Source organism: Glycine max, chromosome 14 (assembly GCF_000004515.6).
Source record: "Glycine max cultivar Williams 82 chromosome 14, Glycine_max_v4.0, whole genome shotgun sequence".
NCBI lineage: Eukaryota > Viridiplantae > Streptophyta > Magnoliopsida > Fabales > Fabaceae > Glycine > Glycine max.
The window spans coordinates 30,051,039-30,072,405 of NC_038250.2; the positions used below are offsets into that span (position 1 = coordinate 30,051,039).

Sequence of the window (21,367 nt, forward strand, 5' to 3'; positions counted from 1 at the left end):
GTATTTGAATTGCATTCAATACGTACCTTTCATCATCCTGATCCACCTGTTCAGCAACCACATCAGATGTTGGTCTTGAATGGTCGTATCTTAAGATATTCTACAACATACATGATCATTTGTGACTTGGTTATTAGAAATATATTATTGTTGTACAGTGATAGTGATTTTTGAATGCTCCAAAGATATATTTGTAAGTTTAAATAGGCTCTTCATATAGACCATTGTATTCTACTTTGTCTGTTTAAGAATTTGTGATGCACATTGTCTCTTAAACGTGAATACCTGACTATTTTATTTTCAACTCGTAGTATGGACCAAATCAAATATAGTAATGTGCATTTATATTTCCATTGATATAGAAGATACTAGAATAATGAGGTCAATTGATCATGTGTTCCACAACAATAAAACATCAATAGCCTAAATAAACAATGTATTAGCATGCTAGAGTTATGACTCAAAACACTATTATTTGCTGTGATTAGAATAAATAGACAATGAGGGTATTTTTGCATGTTAGAAGAAGATATATATAAAAAAAAAAAAAAAAAGAGAAGTAGCCTAGGGAAGATATCTACATCTTTTCTTTTCTACCCGAAAACGTATTTCAATTTTAAATTTTGTACCCATTCTTTGTAATATAACAAACATATTTTCAATTGTATATTTTGTACGTAAAAATATATTATAGTATAAGATTTGTCAGCATTTGTGTTGGAGTGTTAATCAATTTGATCGGCTAGTTTTTCACTAACAACAGTTTCAAAGAATTATTTAAGAATTATTTTCTTATAAATAATCCCAATCAAATAAATGTTTAAATTGTTTAAAAGTATATTACAAATATTACTTAACATTTTTCCATCATGATATTGATAATATTTACTAGTTTTGCTAGTTAATTACTAATTACCCTTGAGGAACAACTTATCATTTTAACAACATACTTATTCAATCCAATTTTGTTAAAATTTCAATTCAATCATAAGACATTGCAATTTGGACCTCGTTATTAATTAAAGGTATTTTTTAAGTCCCTTGTAATAAAATTAAGAATACAAAGTATTGGTTACAAATATTTCACTTAATATATTTAAAACATAAAAAATTTCACTTAATATATTTAAATCATAAAATTATTTAATATTTTTAAATAGTTAAAAATATTTGAGAAAGGAAAATAAATATTTCTGAAAGTCAATCTTTACTCTTTAGAAACATTATCAATTAAGCAAATGTTATTCATTTTTTTATATATATAATGGTAATAATGAGAATCGAATTCTTAACATCGTGTATCTATCCTAACTCACATTAAGCCGACCTAGCGAGTTAAATTAATGCTATACTAAAACCTCATCTACATTTTTACTTTACATTCCTTCTTAAGAAAACAAAAGACAAAAACACAATTACTTTTTTTCTCCCCGCTTCCCTTCTTTTTCAAAAAAAGAAAAGTAAATAATATATATGGATATAGATATATAATTAAAAAATATTATTATTTAATATTATTTACTATCATTCTTTACACTATTATACCACCACTTTTCTTTCAAATATTTTTTTTTCACCAAAAATATTTCTTAGCTAACTTCCTTCAATGCGTAAAAGTTATTGAAGTAGTCATTATTTCTCTTCACATTTTTTTTAACTATTAGCATATTTTAAGGAATCAACTATGATCAATTGTATCTTGTTTTGCCGGTAATTCTCAACATATAATGTATTATATCCGTCTCAAAATAATAGGTGTTTTAAGTTATTTTACAATATAAAAATAATAAATAAATGAAAAAAATATTTATTTTACAGAAATAATCTTACATCAATATTAATTTATTTATAATTTTTTTTTGTTTATTATTAATATTATAAGAAATATAAGTAAGAAAATTATTTTAAAATAATTTTTCTTTTTTTTATTAAGACAGGTAGCTAGCCATGAGAGAGAGAAAATATAGTAAACACACGTAAAATGACTAAATACTGCATGTGCTTTATTGCTGCATTTATGAGGCATTTATATTCTTGTAGACCTCTTGCAGAGGAAAGAGAAAAACTCGAGTAGTTCGGTTAGTTACATTAGGAAACTAACTCTAACATCTTTTTTACCTAACTAACTAACTAATGAACAAACTTCTAACTGATTAATCAACGTTCATAAGCTTCTGCTAAGAGCCCCCCGCAAGCTGGGAATGGATGTTCATCATTCCCAGCTTGGAATATAAACCTTGAAAAAGAGCAGGAGAGAGAGGCTTCGTGAAGATGTCGACAAGCTGCATTGAAGATGAAACGGGAAGAAGCTTTAGCAATCCTTTGTTAACTTTGTCTCGCACGATATGACAGTCGATCTCAATGTGTTTAGTACATTTGTGGAAAACTGGGTTTGAGGCTATTTGGATGGCAGATTGATTTGTCACAATAGAGAGTTGCAGGTTGAAGGAAGGGGACCCGAAAATCGTGAAGGAGGTAGGTGAGCCATGAAGTTCACATGTAGTAGAAGCCAAGGCTTTATACTCCGCCTCAGATGAACTGTGAGAGACCGTAGATTGCTTCTTGGACCGCCAGGAAATTAGAGACTCACCCAGATAGACTGAGAAGCCAGTGATGGAGCGTCGTGTGTCACGACATCCTGCCCAATCGGAGTCGCTGAAGGCTTTGAGAGTGAGTGTACCTTGAGCCGCAAAGAAGAGGCCAGAACCAGGGGATCCTTTGAGGTAACGTAAGACCCGAAAAGCAGCTTGTGAGTGTGTGGAAGTGGGATTAGCCATATATTGGCTGAGTTGTTGAACAGCGTGAGCAATGTCTGGTCAGGTGTTCGTAAGATATATGAGTCATCCAATCAAGCGTTATTAGGAAGAAGCAGAAGTCTCTGATAGTGGGGTTCCCATGGAAGCACTTAAACATGTAGAATAATCCATGGGGGTAGAAGTAGGACGGGAACCAAGCATACCGGAATCCGATAAGATATCCAGAACATATTTGCGCTGGCACGAGCAAGATCCTTGTATACCGTGGCTGGAACGAGCAACTTCTAGACCGAGGAAGAACTTCAGAATACCAAGATCCTTGATGCTGAAAGTTTGATCAAGAAGCTTGGTAATATGTGTTATAGTCTTGAGGTTATTTCCTGTCAAGATGATGTCGTCAACATAAACAAGAATAGCTGTTATATCATTATCATTATTAGAGTATAAGAAAAGCGAGTGATCAGCTGAAGATTGACGGAATCCTTGGGAGAGAAGAAATGACGAGAGCCGTGTGAACCATTGGCGACTTGCCTGTTTGAGCCCATATAAGGAACGCTGAAGGCGACAAACAAGGTTGGGATTATCCACAATCAGTCCTGGAGGGAGCTTCATATAAACCGCTTCGTTAAGATCCCCAAGAAGAAAAGCATTGTTTACATCCAGTTGTCAAAGGTGCCAGTTACGAAGAGCAGCAAGGGCGAGGAGTAACCGGACAGTGTAAGCTTGGCCACGGGGGAGAATGTATCGAGAAAATCCAAGCCTTCCATCTAGGTGTATCCTTTTGCTACTAGGCGCGCTTTGTATCTGTCTGCGTTATGCTTTATTTTGTATACCCAGCGACAACCAATGGCCATTTTGTGTGGTGATAGTGTAGTTAGAATCCAAGTTTGGTTCTGTTGAAGAGCCTTTAACTCAGCCTGCATGACTTTAATCCAATAGTCAAATCTAGAAGCCTCAACATATGAACTGGGTTCTGTGGACGTGGTTATAGACATGATGAAGTGTTTATGAGAAGGAGACAAACGAGAATAAGACAAGACATAATGGAGAGGGTACTTAACCTTGGTAGAGGTGGTATCAGCAAGTGAAGTGAGAGCACGATGAAAGTCCTGTAAGTATGTGGGTGCATGCCTTGTTCTCGTAGAATGACGCAAGGTTGGGTTCTTAGTAGGTGAGGAAGGCGAGTTGATAGTAGGTATCGTGAGGGGGGTAGGATTGTTTGGATTGACTGTGGGTGTTATTGTAGTGTCAAGGATTTCGGTGTTGCTAGAAAAAGGAGTTGGCAAGATACGGGTATGCATGTTATTGGAGTCTTGGTTTTCATGCAATAATGGAAAATGATCTTCATAAAAAACGATATTGCGAGATGCAGTTATGTTATGAGAATGAAGATTATAAACGAGATACCCTTTTGTATGTGGTTTAAAACCAAGAAAAATGCACGGGTGTGCTCGAGGATCAAGCTTTTGTCTGTGATTCTGAAGAGTATTGATGTAACATAAGCACCCAAAAACGCGAAGATTAGAAATATCACATGGTTACGCATATAGTTTTTCATAAGGAGACTTGTCTTTCAAAAAGGGAGTAGGAATACAATTTATGAGATATGCAGCATGAAGTAATGCAAAACACCAGAAATTAAGTGGAAGTTGTGCTTGAAATAAGAGTGCTCGTGTGACATTCAAGAGGTGTTGATGTTTTCTTTCTGCAATGCCATTTTGCTCGGGTGTTTCGATACAAGTGGTTTGGTGGATTATACCCTTTCAAGCATAGAAATCATGCATAAGAAATTCAGCTCCATTATCGCTTCTTATAGTTTTAACTTTACTATCAAATTGAGTTTCAACATATGCAATGAAATCAGTAATGATTTTACGTGTTTCGGCTTTTGTGTGCATGAGATGAGTCCATGTATACCGAGAGTAGTCATCTATGATAGTTAAAAAATAGTGATGCCCATGCATGGATGTCTTTGAACATGGCCCCTAAATATCGATATGTAAAAGCTCAAATTTATTTGATGCATGAGAGATGCTAGAAGAGAAAGGTAATCTTTTATGCTTTGCATAATGACATGTATTACATATGAAGTTTTTGTTATTGTTCAAAAATGGATAATAGGACTGCATGGCTTGTAACCTTTCGAGGGAAGGATGGCCCATACGAAAGTGCCATAGGTTTATGGGAATGACTTTACATTTTGGGTGAGTAATAGTGGAACATATGGTATGTGATTTTGTTGTTTCGGGTGTGAACTGATAGAGACCGCGACTCACTTCAACTGTACCAATCCTCGCCTTGGTATTGGTATCCTGTAAAATACAAATATTTGATGAAAATATTAACTTGTAGTTAGTAGAAGACACAAGCTTTGATATGGAAATTAAGTTGAAAGTAAAGGATGGTATGTATAAGACATCAATCAGTGTAATGAATGCAGAAAGTTGTACTGCGCCTGAGTGGGTAGCATAGACAAGATGGCCATTTGGTAATCTAACCGTGATGGGATTAATTTGATGATATGAGTGAAAGTTTGTTAAGGAGGAGGAAACGTGATCAGTGGCTCCTGAATCTAATATCCAGGAGGTAGAGTTTGCTTTTTCGTAAGATAGGATTATACCTGTTGCATCGTTATTGGAACAAGATAAAATGGAAGCGACCTGTGGTTTGGTGGATGCTGAGTTTCCAGCAGATGGCTGTTGTATTAAAGCTAGCAATGCCTTGTACTGCTCAGGTGAAAAACGAACTAATTCTTGGGATTCTTGGCGCTGTATTTGGTCATCTGTGGCCTTTCCTTCTACTGGCACTACGTTGTTAGCTATTACTTTGCCATTGTTGAACTTGAATCCTGGGGGATACCCGTGTTTCTTGTAACAAACATCTATTGTGTGGCCAAGTTTCCCGCAATAGGTACATGTCTTCCCATTTCTTGTGTTGTATCCTTTGCCTTTTCCATCATAATTCGGAGGCACACCGTGCTTCTTATAACAAACGCTCTCATTATGGCCAATGCGTCCACAAAATTCACAAACGCTTTTGACAGCATTGATGGAAGGTCCTTCTTTAGTTTCAAGATTGAAGCTTGGTAAAGAGTTGTTACCTGTTAATTGTCGTTCCTGCTGTGCCACGTACGAGAAAATCTTCGGTATTGTAGGTATTGGATCCATGAGTAATACATGAGATCGTACATTGTTGTATTGTTCGTTCAACCCTCGCAAGAATTGCATGGCTCAATCTTCTCGTTTTCGTTGAGCTATGGTGGTGAGAACTGAGCAAGTGCACTTAACAATGCATGAACATACGGGATCGGGTCTGAAATTTGTGATCTCGTCCCATATGGCACGCAGCTTTGTAAAATACTCCGTAACCGAAAGAGAACCTTGTTTGATGGATGAAGCTTCTTGTTGAAGGTCAAAAACTCTTAGAAGATCCCCTTGTGCATATCGAGACTTCAAGTCATTCCAAATTTCTTCTGCTTTGTCCATCCATAAAACACTTTGTCTAATGGAAATGGACACTGAATGAACTAACCAGGACACCACCATGTTGTTGCAGCGACTCCACGCCCCGTATGTTCTATCAGTTTTCAGTGGCTCTGGTGCTTTTCCGTTCATGAATTCTACTTTGTTCTTGGCGCTCAATGTTGTTATCATGGACCTACTCCATGAATGGTAGTTGCTGGAATCTAAAGCTGGAGAGACGAGTGCAACAGTTGGATTTTCACTTGGATGGAGGTAGAGATAGCTTTCCGAGTTCAGTAGTAACTCATTCATGGTGAATAACATTGAAAAAGAGGAAAACGTAAGAGTGAAAATGGTAATGCAGCTGAACTCTTCATAAGAAGAGTTCTAATACCATATTAAGATAGGTAGCTAGCCATGAGAGAGAGAAAATATAGTAAACACACGTAAAATGACCAAATATTGCATGTGCTTTATTGTTGCATTTATGAGACATTTATATTCTTGCATACCTCCTGCAGAGGAAAGAGAAAAGCTCGAGTAGTTCAGTTAGTTACATTAAGAAACTAACTCTAACATCTTTTTTACCTAACTAACTAATGAACAAACTTCTAACTGATTAATCAACATTCATAAACTTCTGCTAAGATTTTTTCTTACATAATAATTATAACTAGATAAAGGGAGTAATTTTTTCTCACAAATATCATGCACAAGAAATTCTTTTAGAACGGTCATTTGCTACTTTATAAGTAACAAATCATAATAATTTTCTCTTAATTGAAAAGATGCATGAACATAAAGCTTTGCATACAAGATCCATTCACCTTCGCGACTTTGTCGTCGTTGGTGGCCCATTCTTTTCATCATTTTGTACCTAGCTAATAGGACATGACTTTACACTAGAAAGAAGAATCAAAGAAATCTCTTGAAGATCAAGCTCTTTGCCAAAACCAGTTCTAAGCAACAGCTACAAATTAATTAATTAAACCTTAAACCATGCAATAATACAAGGGTACGGTACAAAGGTAGCTAGTCTAATCACAAGCTTTGATAAAAGAAGAAAAATGTATATATAGACACTTGAAATTAGAAAATTGGATCATAAAAAACAACACCCCACTTGAAGACTTATCTACTTCGCTAAAACCTGTAAATTAGCAACACTTGGATATCATGCAATGCAAGATTACAACGCGCGTCGTGAAATTCAATAGCTAGAAAAAGCCATACATCGCCACGTACATATTGATACTAGAAAGTTCTACTGAACACATCACTTATCCTCTTTACTAAAACCAGTTAAACAACACTTTAAAACGGTGCAATACGTCAAAGATTAAAGCATGAGTGACTTCGAAAGCACAGCTGGAAAGAACCTTGAAATTTGAGGAAGTGGGCACACAAAATATTAATGGAATCAAACAAAAACTTGACTGCACTTTAATTAGCTAAAACTAGTTATGCAACAACCAGAAACTAAGAGAGGATATATACGCTTTAGGATATATATGACATGGATTTTTTATTCTTTTCGTGATATGGATAATTACACTAATCCTTTCTAAGATGCAAGATTAGTACGTAGTAATTACTCAAAGATTTTGCTTGATTCAGAATTTACAGCTACCTTCATTGCGCTTCTTGATATATATAAGATGATTTTTAAAAATTTAAATATTTTTTCTTTGAAACTATATAAATATATATACCTTTTTTTTTGCATCCTTTAACTTTTTTTTCAGTTTAATGATCATATGATATTCGAATATTCTACTGTTTATTTTTCCGATAAATTAAATTTTCGTTATAAAAATTTGATATAGGAAATGTTACTTGTAAAACAACATTTACAATATTTGTACAATTAAAAGAGCGAAAGAATTTTTTGATATAATCGAGAGATTGATTTAATAGTTTGAGTTAATTTTGATGTTTTATTAATGTAAATATATTTATAGTTTTAATTAATTGATAATCATTTTACGTATGACTCAACGTAATTGTTATAAAACTCAATAACTTTTAACTGCATATATATATATATATATATATATATATATATATATATATATATATATATATATATATATATATATATATATATATATATATATTAATAAATACGTCTATTTTTGATTTTATGTTCATTTGCATTTTCATAAACTATCTGTTGGAGAATGTATTACAATTTGTAACTTTCAAAACAGTCAAAATTTACAGCTGACCAAAAACAAAATGTCATAATTTTCTACAATGAACCAAATTAAAATAGGAAGAAGAGATAAACGTTAAAATGAAACAGTCGTAGATCTCGTGACTTATACTAAAATGGTTCTCCAGAACTGTTATATATCTCACGACTTAAAAAATTATTTTTGTAGTACTGAAACTTTTAGAGGATCAAATAACAAAAACAAAAATTTTCCATTTTATTTATTTCTCACGTTATTGTTTGTGCCTTGTTTGTTTGATGTGAAAATGCGTGCAGCTGCGGTGGCATGGGAAGCAGGGAAGCCACTGTCAATAGAAACCATAGAAGTGGCACCACCCCAGAAAGGTGAAGTGCGTTTGAGGATCCTCTTCAACTCCCTTTGCCGTAGTGATGTTTATTGGTGGGATGCTAAGGTATACTAATATTATATTAACACCTATTCTTAACTTTTATACTCTCTATGTATGAGATCAAGATTTAAGACCTAACTTGAATTCCAATGAGTCCCAAATCTCTTCTGCAAGATTATCTAGCCAAAATGGAAGCCGTACAAATGTTACTTGTACAATTTCAACAAATTTCTTTTCAAAATAATGCAAGACACGTGTCCTATTTTTGTATTTTACCTACTTGACAAGGAAAGGTAAAGTGAAGAGTGTTTTGACAATATATAATATAATCAAGATATGGTAGACTGGTAGTATATTATTATCTTAAATAACTTTTTTGGTTACAAACTAACATAGTGTTTTGTCTCCGAGGTTACTATTTTTAATCTTTATAAAAATATGTTATCTTTATTTATTTATAATAGAACCAAAAAAGGAAAGCAAGCTATATATTACAGGAATAATTAAAAAAATTATTTAAACATGTTATCTTTATTTATTTATTTTCATATATATACACATCTCAAAATTAATTTCTCAAAATCGAAGGAGACAATTGATAAAATTGATCTCACCTTTGTTATAAAAAAACATTTCACAATCCATCTGACTAACAAAAATTAATTAACTAATTATTAATATTTTTGATAAAAAAAAACATTTTGAAATCTTTTAATACATGGACCCATCTTTTATGGCTAGAGTGGTTTAGAAACGCGGCAAATTGACACATGCACATTTTAGTATTGATTCGTACGACACACCCTTCAAAGCATCTTTGACCTTTATCCATTCGAAGATTCTTCCTATGTGAGTATTAGGGTTAGGATTATTTCTTTCAAAACTTGATCATGCATAATTCTAATATAAAATTGAATATCACGATCAATTTAATTTTAAAAAAATTGTAAATACTTTCCTTTATCGTCATAAAAAACAAGAATTTTTAAAATAAATAAAATAATAATACACCAAATCTTTTTTTATGAGTTATGATTTATGAATTGACCGTTGATGTTCCGTGACGCCTGGCATTCATGCTAATTTGTCCGTTTTTGCTTGACAGGACCAGACTCCTCTGTTTCCTCGTATCTTAGGCCACGAAGCTTCAGGGTATGTTACTTTTGGATAAAACTATTTTTCAAGAGATAATTGATGCCTATTAAAGAGTCCTATATATATATATATATATATATATATATAACAGTAACAGACATGATGATAGAAATTAATGGAGAAAATTTCTGGAATAAGCAAAATGAAAAAAAAAAATCCTTTGAGATTGATTCCCTTCTTTTTATTATTACAAAAAAAATAATTTTTTTTACATCGATTATTAAGAATTTTTAACATTGGTTATTAATCAATGTTAAAACTATCAATATTAAAGTATCAACATTAACATCACTTGTTTAAAAATCGATTTTTTTTAACAAAAAAATCAATGTTATTTTCTTGTCACCAATATTGATTAGAAAAATTAATGTTGTCAATAAACAACAATATCGATTTTCCTAAAAATTCATATTTTTTTTTGGTTTTTTTTAATATCCCATTTTTAATTACCAACTTGTGATTAATTTATATCACAACTTATCATTTAAATGTAAAAAAACACATAAAATAAGTTATGCACCAAAAGTTATAAATAAAGTATATCATGCACCAAGAGTAATTATAAACAAAATATACCATAAATGTGTTCAACATGTTTCAATATTTCTCACAAAATATATCAGGAAGACTTTAAACAAAAATTTACAAATTGATAATAGTAGAGTAGTAATGTATTTTAATTACAAACAAATCCAAAATGAAATAAAGGTATAATTTGAGTTCCAGTTAGCCAATTTTGTGATACGAAATCAGAGTGTGGTAACGGAAGCACACAACCAATAACGAAGGTACTAGGTACCACCCTTATTAGTCGAATTCTTTTAAGTATTTTTGGTATTTGTGTGTTTGGGTTTTTACGAAAATCAGCAAGGAAAATAAGCAATATTAAACTACACCAATAGCTTAATACGAGATTAGCACTCAACACCAATTGAGCTAATCGGACTATTTTCAAGACGACACTTGCAAATAATCGGGCGAAAATGTAAACACAATTTCTAATTGGACTGAATTTGTTCTTGTTTTATTGAATGATCTGCAAATGATCAAATTACATCCATATATGGCCGAAAAACAGTAAGGCCTAATTAAACACAATAAAACTAGTAATAAAATGCAATTAATGACTTAATGCAATCAGCTCATGATATTCCTTTTCCATAATTAGCCACACGCCTATTTAAGGCCTTGAATGTCCCATTTATGCTTCTTTTGTAACCATCTTGGAAAGGTTTTGAATGGCTGAATTTTATTTGTCTTAACTGATCAAAATGCTTAAAATAGCCAAGTAATTAAACTTAGCCCTTGATGAGGATTCCAAACAGCCCCCACGCCATTAACTTCCCTTTGAATGTCACTTGTGTTGATTTTCAACTCCTCTTGGTCAATTTTCGTACCATCCCCTCCCCCTTTGAAAGGAATTGCCCTCAATTCTTGAATACCATCATCATCTAAATACGGCGAGAGATCTCCAACATTGAAAGTAGCATGTACTCCATATTCTCCGGGCAAATCAATCTTGTATGCATTGTCATTGATCTTTGATATAACTTTGAAAGGACCATCCGCTCTAGGCATGAGCTTATTCTTTCTCTTGCTTGGGAATCTTTCTTTTCTCAAATGGACCCACACAAGATCACCTTCATTGAATAACTTAGGCTTCTTATTCTTGGACCTTTGCTTATAAACTTCATTCACGGCCTTGATTCTTTCTTGCACTTGATTATGTAGCTTGATCATTGCTTTGAGTTTGGCCTCGGCATCTGGATGAACTAACTCCTCTTTTGGCATAACTATCAAATCCAATGGCAAGTAAGGATTCACACCATAAACAACTTCAAAAGGAGAATGATTAGTAGCATATGTAGGGGACCGGTTGTAAGCAAATTCAGCATGGGCTAGCTTCAAGTCCCAATCCTTTTGAGTCTTACTAACCAAACCACGCAGCAAAGTACCAAGAGTTCTATTAGTCACCTCGGTTTGTCCATCGGTTTGAGGGTGATGGGAAGTACTAAACAGCAACTTAGTACCTACTTTCCTCCATAATGTGTTCCAAAAATAACTTAAAAACTTTGAATCACGATCGGAAACAATAGTTTTAGGAACTCCATGTAAACGCACAATCTCACGAAAGTACAAATCAGCAACATTACTAGCATCATCGGTTTTGTGACAAGCTACAAAGTGTGCCATCTTTGAAAACCTATCCACAACCACCATAATAGCATCTTTACCTCGCTGTGTTCGGGGCAAAGCCACAATGAAATCCATACTCACATCCATCCAAGGACCACTAGGTGTTGGCAAGGGAGTATACGCCCCTGGTTTGAAAGAACTCTTTGCCATGTGACAAGTAACACACCTGCTAATGACTTTTTGCACATCTCCTAACATCTTTGGCCAATGAAAGTGTTCCTTCAAAATCTCCAAGGTCTTTGTAATGCCAAAATGACCAGCCAAACCTCCACCATGAGCTTCACGAACTAGTAACTCACGAATTGAATGCCTTGGGATGCAAAGCCGATTCTCCTTGAATAAAAATCCATCTTGCACGATATACTTTCCAAATGCTCCATTCTCACAATTAGAGTATATTTCACCAAAATCCACATCTTCTTTATAATAATCTTTCAAAGTCTCAAAACCAAGTAAACGAGTTTCAAGAATTGAAATTAAAGCATACCTCCTCGAAAGTGCATCAGCCACCACATTACTCTTACCATCCTTGTATTTTGAAGAGAAATTAAAAGATTGAAGAAATTCAACCCATTTAGCATGCCTTGGACTCAACTTCTGCTGCCCATTGATATACTTCAATGACTCATGATCTGAATGCAATATAAAGTGATTAGAACGCAAATAATGATTCCAATGATCAAGAGCTCTCACAATGGCATAGAACTCTTTGTCATAGGTGCAATAGTTCAATCTGGCTCCTCCCAATTTCTCCGAGAAATAAGCTATAGGCCTTTTGTTTTGTATCAAAACAGCCCCAATGCCAACTCCACTAGCATCACATTCAACTTCAAATGGTTGAGTAAAATCGGGTAAAGCTAAAACAGGAGCTTCACAAAGCTTTAACTTAATCAATTCAAAAGCCTTTTGTGCTTGTTCATTCCACCCAAACGCACCCTTCTTCAAACATTCGGTCATAGGACTTGCTATAGTGCTAAAATTCTGGATAAAGCGTCGAGAAAATGATGCAAGACCAAGGAAAGATCTCACCTCCGAAACTGTTGTAGGGCTCGACCAAGTCTTGATAGCATCCACTTTTGTTTGATCAACGGATACTCCATCTTTAGACACCACATATCCAAGAAACACCACACTTTCAACCAAGAAATCACACTTTTCCCTCTTCCCATAGAGTTTTTGTGCTCTTAGGGTCTCAAATATTTGTTTCAAATGAGTGAAATGCTCCTCTATAGATTTGCTATACACCAATATGTCATCAAGATAAACAACAACAAACTTACCCAAAAAAGGCTTGAGTACTTCGTTCATGAGCCTCATAAAGGTGCTAGGTGCATTTGTGAGCCCAAATGGCATAACTAGCCATTCATATAGACCATGCTTAGTCTTGAATGCCGTCTTCCATTCATCACCTTCACGCATTCTGATTTGGTGATATCCACTCCTTAGATCAATTTTTGAGAAGATAACCGATCCATGTAACTCATCAAGCATATCATCTAGTCTTGGAATGGGAAAACGATATTTGATGGTTATGTTGTTCACTGCCCTACTATCAATACACATTCTCCATGAACCATCCTTCTTAGGAACCAACAATGTCGGAACAGCACATGGACTCATTGATTCACGCACATAACCCATGCTTATCAATTCTTCAATTTGCCGTTGCAACTCCTTTGTCTCCTCCGGATTACACCTATATGCAGCCTTGTTTGGTAATGGAACTCCCGGAATTAGATCAATTTGATGCTCAATCCCACGGATAGGTGGCAAACCCTTTGGTAGTTCACTTGGAAACACATCTTCATACTCACCCAAAACAGCCTCCAATTGTTGTTTAAAAGGAGTCTCTACATCGTCTTGTCTAGCATTCTTTGCAACCAACACGTAGACTAATTCACCATTATCAATAGCATCCTTCACTTCATTTTCAGTAGCAAACATAGTGAGACTAGGCTTTTTACCTCTTTTTGTAATCATGGAACGGACTTCATTTGATGCCATTGGTTTCAACACAATCCTCTTGCCATTGAAGTTCAATTCATGCTCATTGGATCTTCCTCTATGTGTCACATCCCTATCAAATTGCCAAGGGCGTCCCAAGAGTATGTGACTTGCATCCATAGGTACCACATCACACAAGATTTCATCAACATAAGATCCCATGGTTAATCCCACACGCGTCTGCCTTGTAACATTTATGCTACTTCCATTGTCCAACCAATGTAGCGCATAAGGCTTAGGATGTTTTGTTGTGAGCAATCCTAATTTAGACACCATTTCAGTTGAAGCCGCATTGGTACAACTACCTCCATCCACAATGATACTACACCACTTATCTTTCACTTGACCCTTAGTGTAGAAGATTTGATTTCTTTGATCTCCTTCCACGGGTACAGCCTTGACTTGCAAAGTTCTTAGCATCAAGGTATCATACATGGGAGGTCCATATACTTCTACCTCATCATCATCATCTTCAACAATTTCAACTCCATCACCTTCAATATTGCCACCAGATTCTTCTTCTTCCTTCATCAACTCATCACGCATGCTAATTGCTTCTCGGAGGGTCACAACTCGTTGATTAGGACAAGCCCTAGCAAAGTGTCCAAAGCCTTGACACTTGAAACACCTAACCTTTGACAGATTAGTCTCCTTGGCCGTGGCAATGGGTTGTTTAGGAGCGGTCTCACTTTGTTTCGGTTGATTCTCCATTGGTTTAGTGCTAGGGGCTGGATTTGCACTACCCGACACATTGGACCAACCACTAGAACTCCCAGCATTATATCTACTCTTGTTTTGATTTTCAATCTTCAAACACAAGGTGCACAAAGTGGTGAAATCTGTGTAGTTACATAGCTCAACAGCAAAAGCTATGTTCTTATTCAGCCCACGAAGGAAACGGCTCATTTTTTGCTCTTCATTTTCCTCCACTTCACCCATTAGGCATAGGTTCTCAAACTCATCAATGTATTCAGTAACACTCATTTTGCCTTGCACCAAATCTGCAATCTTTTTATACAAATTCAGTCGGTGATTTGATGGTACATATCTCTTGCGCAACTTCTTCTTCAAGGACTCCCAAGAGTGGATTTTCTCCTTTCCATCTCGTGTCCTTCTAGCCTTCAATCCCTCATACCACAACGATGCACTTTTGCTAAGTTTCAGGATAGCATATTTGCAACGTTTCTCATCATCAAGATCCTTGAAGTCAAACATTCTATCAATCTTGCGCTCCCATTCTAGATAAACCTCCGGGTCTGCACTACCATTAAATTCAGGTAGTTCGGTGATTTTGAACTCATCCACGTTTGGACGTGGTTCACCCCTTCTAGGCCTCCATCGTTCATCTCTCATGTCAACGTTCCTTAAGGCTTCACGCAATTTGTCCATGAAATCATCACTGTTGAAATCCATTGTTGTCACGTAACACGGAATCAGAACCGTGCTCTGATGCCACTAATGATACGAAATCAGAGTGTGGTAACGGAAGCACACAACCAATAACGAAGGTACTAGGTACCACCCTTATTAGTCGAATTCTTTTAAGTATTTTTGGTATTTGTGTGTTTGGGTTTTTTACGAAAATCAGCAAGGAAAATAAGCAATATTAAACTACACCAATAGCTTAATACGAGATTAGCACTCAACACCAATTGAGCTAATCGGACTATTTTCAAGACGACACTTGCAAATAATCGGGCGAAAATGTAAACACAATTTCTAATTGGACTGAATTTGTTCTTGTTTTATTGAATGATCTGCAAATGATCAAATTACATCCATATATGGCCGAAAAACAGTAAGGCCTAATTAAACACAATAAACTAGTAATAAAATGCAATTAATGACTTTAATGCAATCAGCTCATGATATTCCTTTTCCATAATTAGCCACACGCCTATTTAAGGCCTTGAATGTCCCATTTATGCTTCTTTTGTAACCATCTTGGAAAGGTTTTGAATGGCTGAATTTTATTTGTCTTAACTGATGAAAATGCTTAAAATAGCCAAGTAATTAAACTCAGCCCTTGATGAGGATTCCAAACAGCCCCCACGCCATTAACTTCCCTTTGAATGTCACTTGTGTTGATTTTCAACTCCTCTTGGTCAATTTTCGTACCATTTTGTAATTGTGCAAAATTCCTCTATACATTTCCAATTTTTACAGTCTTCCTATAATGATTATAAACTATCCTACACTCCGTAATTCCTTACAAGTTCAGATGGGTGAATATTGTAGTTTTCATAAATGAGTACATGGTACTCGGCACATCATAAAATTCATATTATATATGTATATGATTTTAAAATTTGACAAACATAGGAGTGCTTAATTACCCACCAAACTGTTGCAAGTCACTTTGTACTCAGTTAGCAGGATTAAAAGTTAATGAATTAGGAACTTGGTGGTACAATGAGTGACATTTAGGGTAAGCTTTTAATTTAGAGTTGTTTTTGAATATGGTGAGGAGGAAAACACTCTGTCCAAAGTGGGTCGAGGTTACCTGATGATTTTCAGTGAGCCCATAGAACTCTATGAGTTTTGTCCATCCAATTAGTAGAGTTGGGCTCACCAGATCTTGGTTATATGTAACAGAGTGCATGTTGCCACTAGAGTGTAGCAGATGCCAAGTAAGGTCTAGTTCGTCCTTCCATCTTACCGCAAATGATCTACTAACTTCACCATAAGGTTACATTTAACAAGCAAAGTAATATAAGCAAATTTGGTATATCATGTCATGTTTATTTGAGAATAGTCTTGAAATTTCTAACATGATCCATAACATGAACAGTGTTGAACATTTCCTCTGCTTTTTTTTTCTTTTGTTAATCTTCATCATTGTGTTAGCCATTTCCTTTCAGATTTTTTGATTTTCATCCATCGTTTCTAAACTCCATTTACAATATAAACATGACATTAAGTAGATTTTGTCAAACCAACTAAATCCACCAAGTGATCCATTCATAAACTGACCATGCACCATGCTTATGTAAGAGCTTATTCCATGCAACTAATATAATATGCATGATACATTTGACATAGCAATATGATACCAATAAATTTGTAAAACCAAGACTTCTCACACCAGCACAAAGTCTGTGGTAGAATGATATTCCTATTTTGGGGGCCTATGACTGTGATAGAATTCTCACACTAGTGCAAAGCCCCATTAATAAGCATTTTCATGTTAGTAATACACACAAAATCCCAATATCAATATTTATATATTCAGAAAATAACACATGTTTTCAACAACATATACAAAAACAAACATTTTCATGTTAGTAATACACACTTTAACAAGAAGCAATACGCACATAAACACAGAAACAAACATTATCATCACCATCAAAACCAAGAACAAGCCCTAACTTCTCGCTTACCATCACCATCAAAACCAAACACAGAAACAAACATTTATAGAAGACTAACCTTTCATGAGTGAGTGAGAGCGCAAGAGTGAGAGAACGAGAATGACAGTGTGAGAGTGATCGCGAGAACGAGACCATGGGAGCGAGAACAAGATGATAGCTAGTACGAGAATGGTGTAGTTGCGCAACCACAGAGAGTGCGTGAGAGTGAGAAGGATAACGTGAGAGGTGAGTGAACAAGTGAGAACGAGAGCGCCAAAGATAAGTGAGAGTGAGAGATAGTTCAAAATGAACGCGAGAAGAGGAAGAGACAAATTTAATTTAACTAACACAACATCGATTTTTCCAAAAATCGATAACGAACTTGTGTTATTTACGAATAATCGTGTTTTTGTTAACATTGATTTTATAAAAAAAACAACGATGTTAACATAATGATGTTATATCCATTCTTTCTACTAGTGTTTTTGTTTTTTAATTATTCTAACAAGAATATACCTTGGCTTATGATTTATCACATAGGTTTTAATATGACACTTTCCCCGTCTTATATGAATATTAGCCTTGGATCATAAATTTATTTTCCATACATACCATTTGCCTTAAGATTTTGGGCTTGAGTATACATTCTACTTTCTTCAATTCCATTTGCTTTTGATAGATTTTGTTGGGTTAAATTTGATTGATCTATAATGTTTAAAACCCAATCAACCAAACCAATAGTTAGATAAAAAAGAAAAGAAATAAAAAAAGAGAAGTCAAGAAAGAATCATCAACAATCAATGTATAAATATTGTATTAATTTATTTGTGTGTGCTTACATGAGCAACAAGTGCTTACACATTTATTTGTGATTATACCACAAAGATATAGTTCAGTTGATTGAACAATTATGTGAGTTGTTATAAACTTGTTGCTACCTAAGTTTGATTCCTACCTATTAAAAAAATATATTTGCGATTGTGTTAATGAATGAACTAGGATTGTGGAGAGCGTGGGCGAGGGTGTGACACATCTGAAACCAGGTGACCATGCACTCCCAATATTCACTGGGGAGTGTGGTGAATGCACTTATTGTAAGTCTGAAGAGAGCAACCTGTGTGAGCTACTCAGGATCAACACTGACAGGGGTGTTATGCTGAGTGATGGAAAAACAAGGTTCTCCAAAAATGGCCAACCCATTTACCACTTCGTTGGAACCTCCACTTTCAGTGAATACACTGTTCTCCATGAAGGATGTGTAGCCAAGATTAACCCTAATGCCCCACTTGACAAAGTTGCTATTGTCAGCTGTGGATTCTGCACAGGTTTGTAAGATCCACATTCAAGTCAGTTTTACAAAATGTTGCAAACAATCTTGATGACTCTTTTGAGAGAAAATAATCCATGCAATGACATTATAAATTTTTTTTATTATATTCTCATTCAATCAGAAATTAATATATGAGTACATGCAAACTTACATTATGTATGGCATGTTTTTCGTTTTTAACAACAAAAAAATGCTTAAAAAGTTAATACTTACATGATTTTAAAATTTGTTGACAGTGTAAAACCTTTAATAGTACTTTTTTTACTCTCTATAATATGAATATGAGTGCATACAAATTAACAATTTTGCTAATGTATATATTAATTTTGTACATATGCATGCAGGTTTTGGGGCTACTGTGAATGTTGCAAAACCAAAGCCTAATAATACTGTTGCTGTCTTTGGCTTAGGAGCTGTTGGTCTTGCTGTATGTTATCCTTCTCTGCTTTTTCCCTCAATAAATTAAGAGACTATAATGGCTATAGTTCTTACCTTGTAATTTGCATTTTAGGCCTGTGAAGGGGCAAGGGTTTCTGGTGCATCTAGAATCATCGGGGTTGATTTACTTCCCAATCGATTTGAACAAGGTAGATTCAATTAGGACAAAACTTAGATGTGATGTCTTAAAGTGTTTATGATATTATTCTTTTATCAATATTAGAGTTTTACCTTGACAATTAGCGAGTTAAAGAATTATTAAGGTAAAACTCCAAAATTGAATAGAGAATAGTACCAAAAACACGTAAGGTATTACACTTGAATTTTGTTAATTTAATTATTTTGCATATTTTAAAGATTAAATGGTTAATTACATTGCTATTCACTTATTGATGAAAATCTCCATTTCATTGTTCTTGGTCAGCCAAAAAATTTGGGGTCACTGATTTTGTAAACCCGAAAGATCACAACAAACCAGTCCAAGAGGTTAGTTCATATCATAAAACAATTTACCTAAGTTCAATTTCTGTATTCCTCAAATAGTTCTAGTTTCATTATATTCATTACTTCAATTCAGCTTCCAAATATTCTTTATTCCATACAAAGTAATTTAATCAAATCCAAGAGAACTAATTCTCTATTTTGCTATGATATGTGGCACTAAGGTCATTGCTGAAATGACTAATGGAGGAGTAGATCGTGCTATTGAATGCACTGGAAGCATCCAAGCTTCAATCTCAGCATTTGAATGCACTCATGATGTATTTTTCTATAACCCCTGAACTATTATTCTTGTTAATGGTTACATTAGTATGCAATTATTAATCTGATTATTAAATTTGAACTTCAAATGCTTTTTCTCAGGGTTGGGGTACTGCTGTCCTTGTTGGTGTGCCAAAGAAGGATGTTGAATTCAAAACTAATCCTATGAAGTTCATGGAAGGGAGAACTCTTAAGGGTACCTTCTATGGTCACTACAGACCCCGCACTGACATTCCTGGTGTTGTGGAGAAGTACCTCAACAAGGTGATCACAAAGCTAGATCTTATCTATATATCATTAAGGACAAAACTTAAATACAGTTCTTTAGAAATTATACTACTTTTCAATTAGAATTAGAGTTTTATTTCGGTAATTTGTTTGGTAAAAGTTTGCATTAAAGGACTACACAAATTACCAAAGAAAAATTTTATTTGTAATTGGAGAACAACACAAACTGCACTTAATAAGAATATGCAAGGTTTGTCCTTATGGTACATCAAGTGACATTGTGTGTTAATAATGATAATAATGCAGGAGTTGGAACTAGACAAATTTATCACTCACTCTGTGCCATTCTCAAAGATCAACACTGCATTTGATCTTATGCTGAAAGGGGAGGGCATAAGGTGCCTCATCTGCATGGAAGAGTAAATCAATGATGAATGATGTTCCCTGCTGTGAGAACAATGTTTCTGTGTTATGTGAAAAGAGAATTGAATAAATTTGGCATGCAATTCGGTTGTTGGATTCATGCTATATGAGTGTGTAAAGAGGTAACGGGGGGTGATGACTTTCTTGGTCATTGTCGTGGCTTTGTGACTTCTATTGCAAATGTTGTCTTGTAACTTTGTTGTATTTTCGGCAATATATCTATATGATATCTATCTTTCTATCTTTTTTTTGTGACTCTATCTTTATATCTTAAAAATAGAATGGCATCTCTCAGACTCACACCTTCTAAGATATGTGGTATTGACAGTTTGATTATAGTGTTTTGGGTTTGACAGTAGTTGAGGACAAACACAGATATCGAAACAGGATTAATATTCAAAATATAAGACACCAAGACCCTGCATATATAATAATGACCTTCCCAAGTAGAATACTTCACCATGCATTCTTTGCAAAAGAAAAAAATATCCCAATAAGATGAATCATACTTCTAAAATCTTAAAAGAACTAGTTAACTTCTATAAAAATAAGTCTAAAAAATTTCTACAAGCCATCAATATTTTTAATATAAGTCCACTTTTTCTTAAACATTTTTTTCTTAATTTTTTTTAATGATACGTGTGTTTGAGAAATGTTTAGCTAAGTGCAAGTTCATAAAATGTCAATCTAGCCGCT

At 34.5% G+C, this 21,367-nt stretch overlaps 1 protein-coding gene and 1 pseudogene across 1 annotated transcript; one reads left to right on the forward strand and one right to left on the reverse strand.

Moving 5' to 3' along the window:
* Positions 1–4,804: 4,804 nt before the first annotated feature.
* Positions 4,805–7,293, reverse strand: LOC102667110 (uncharacterized; annotated as a pseudogene).
* Positions 7,294–8,683: 1,390 nt separating this feature from the next.
* On the forward strand, positions 8,684–20,914 carry LOC547658 (alcohol dehydrogenase 1). Its single transcript, XM_003545616.4, has 9 exons — positions 8,684–8,845; positions 9,888–9,934; positions 18,490–18,815; positions 19,165–19,247; positions 19,332–19,407; positions 19,683–19,744; positions 19,924–20,019; positions 20,123–20,284; positions 20,555–20,914. The coding sequence occupies exons 1-9, from the start codon at positions 8,699–8,701 to the stop codon at positions 20,669–20,671; spliced, it is 1,116 nt and encodes a 371-aa protein (XP_003545664.3). The 5' UTR covers positions 8,684–8,698; the 3' UTR covers positions 20,672–20,914.
* Positions 20,915–21,367: the final 453 nt, after the last annotated feature.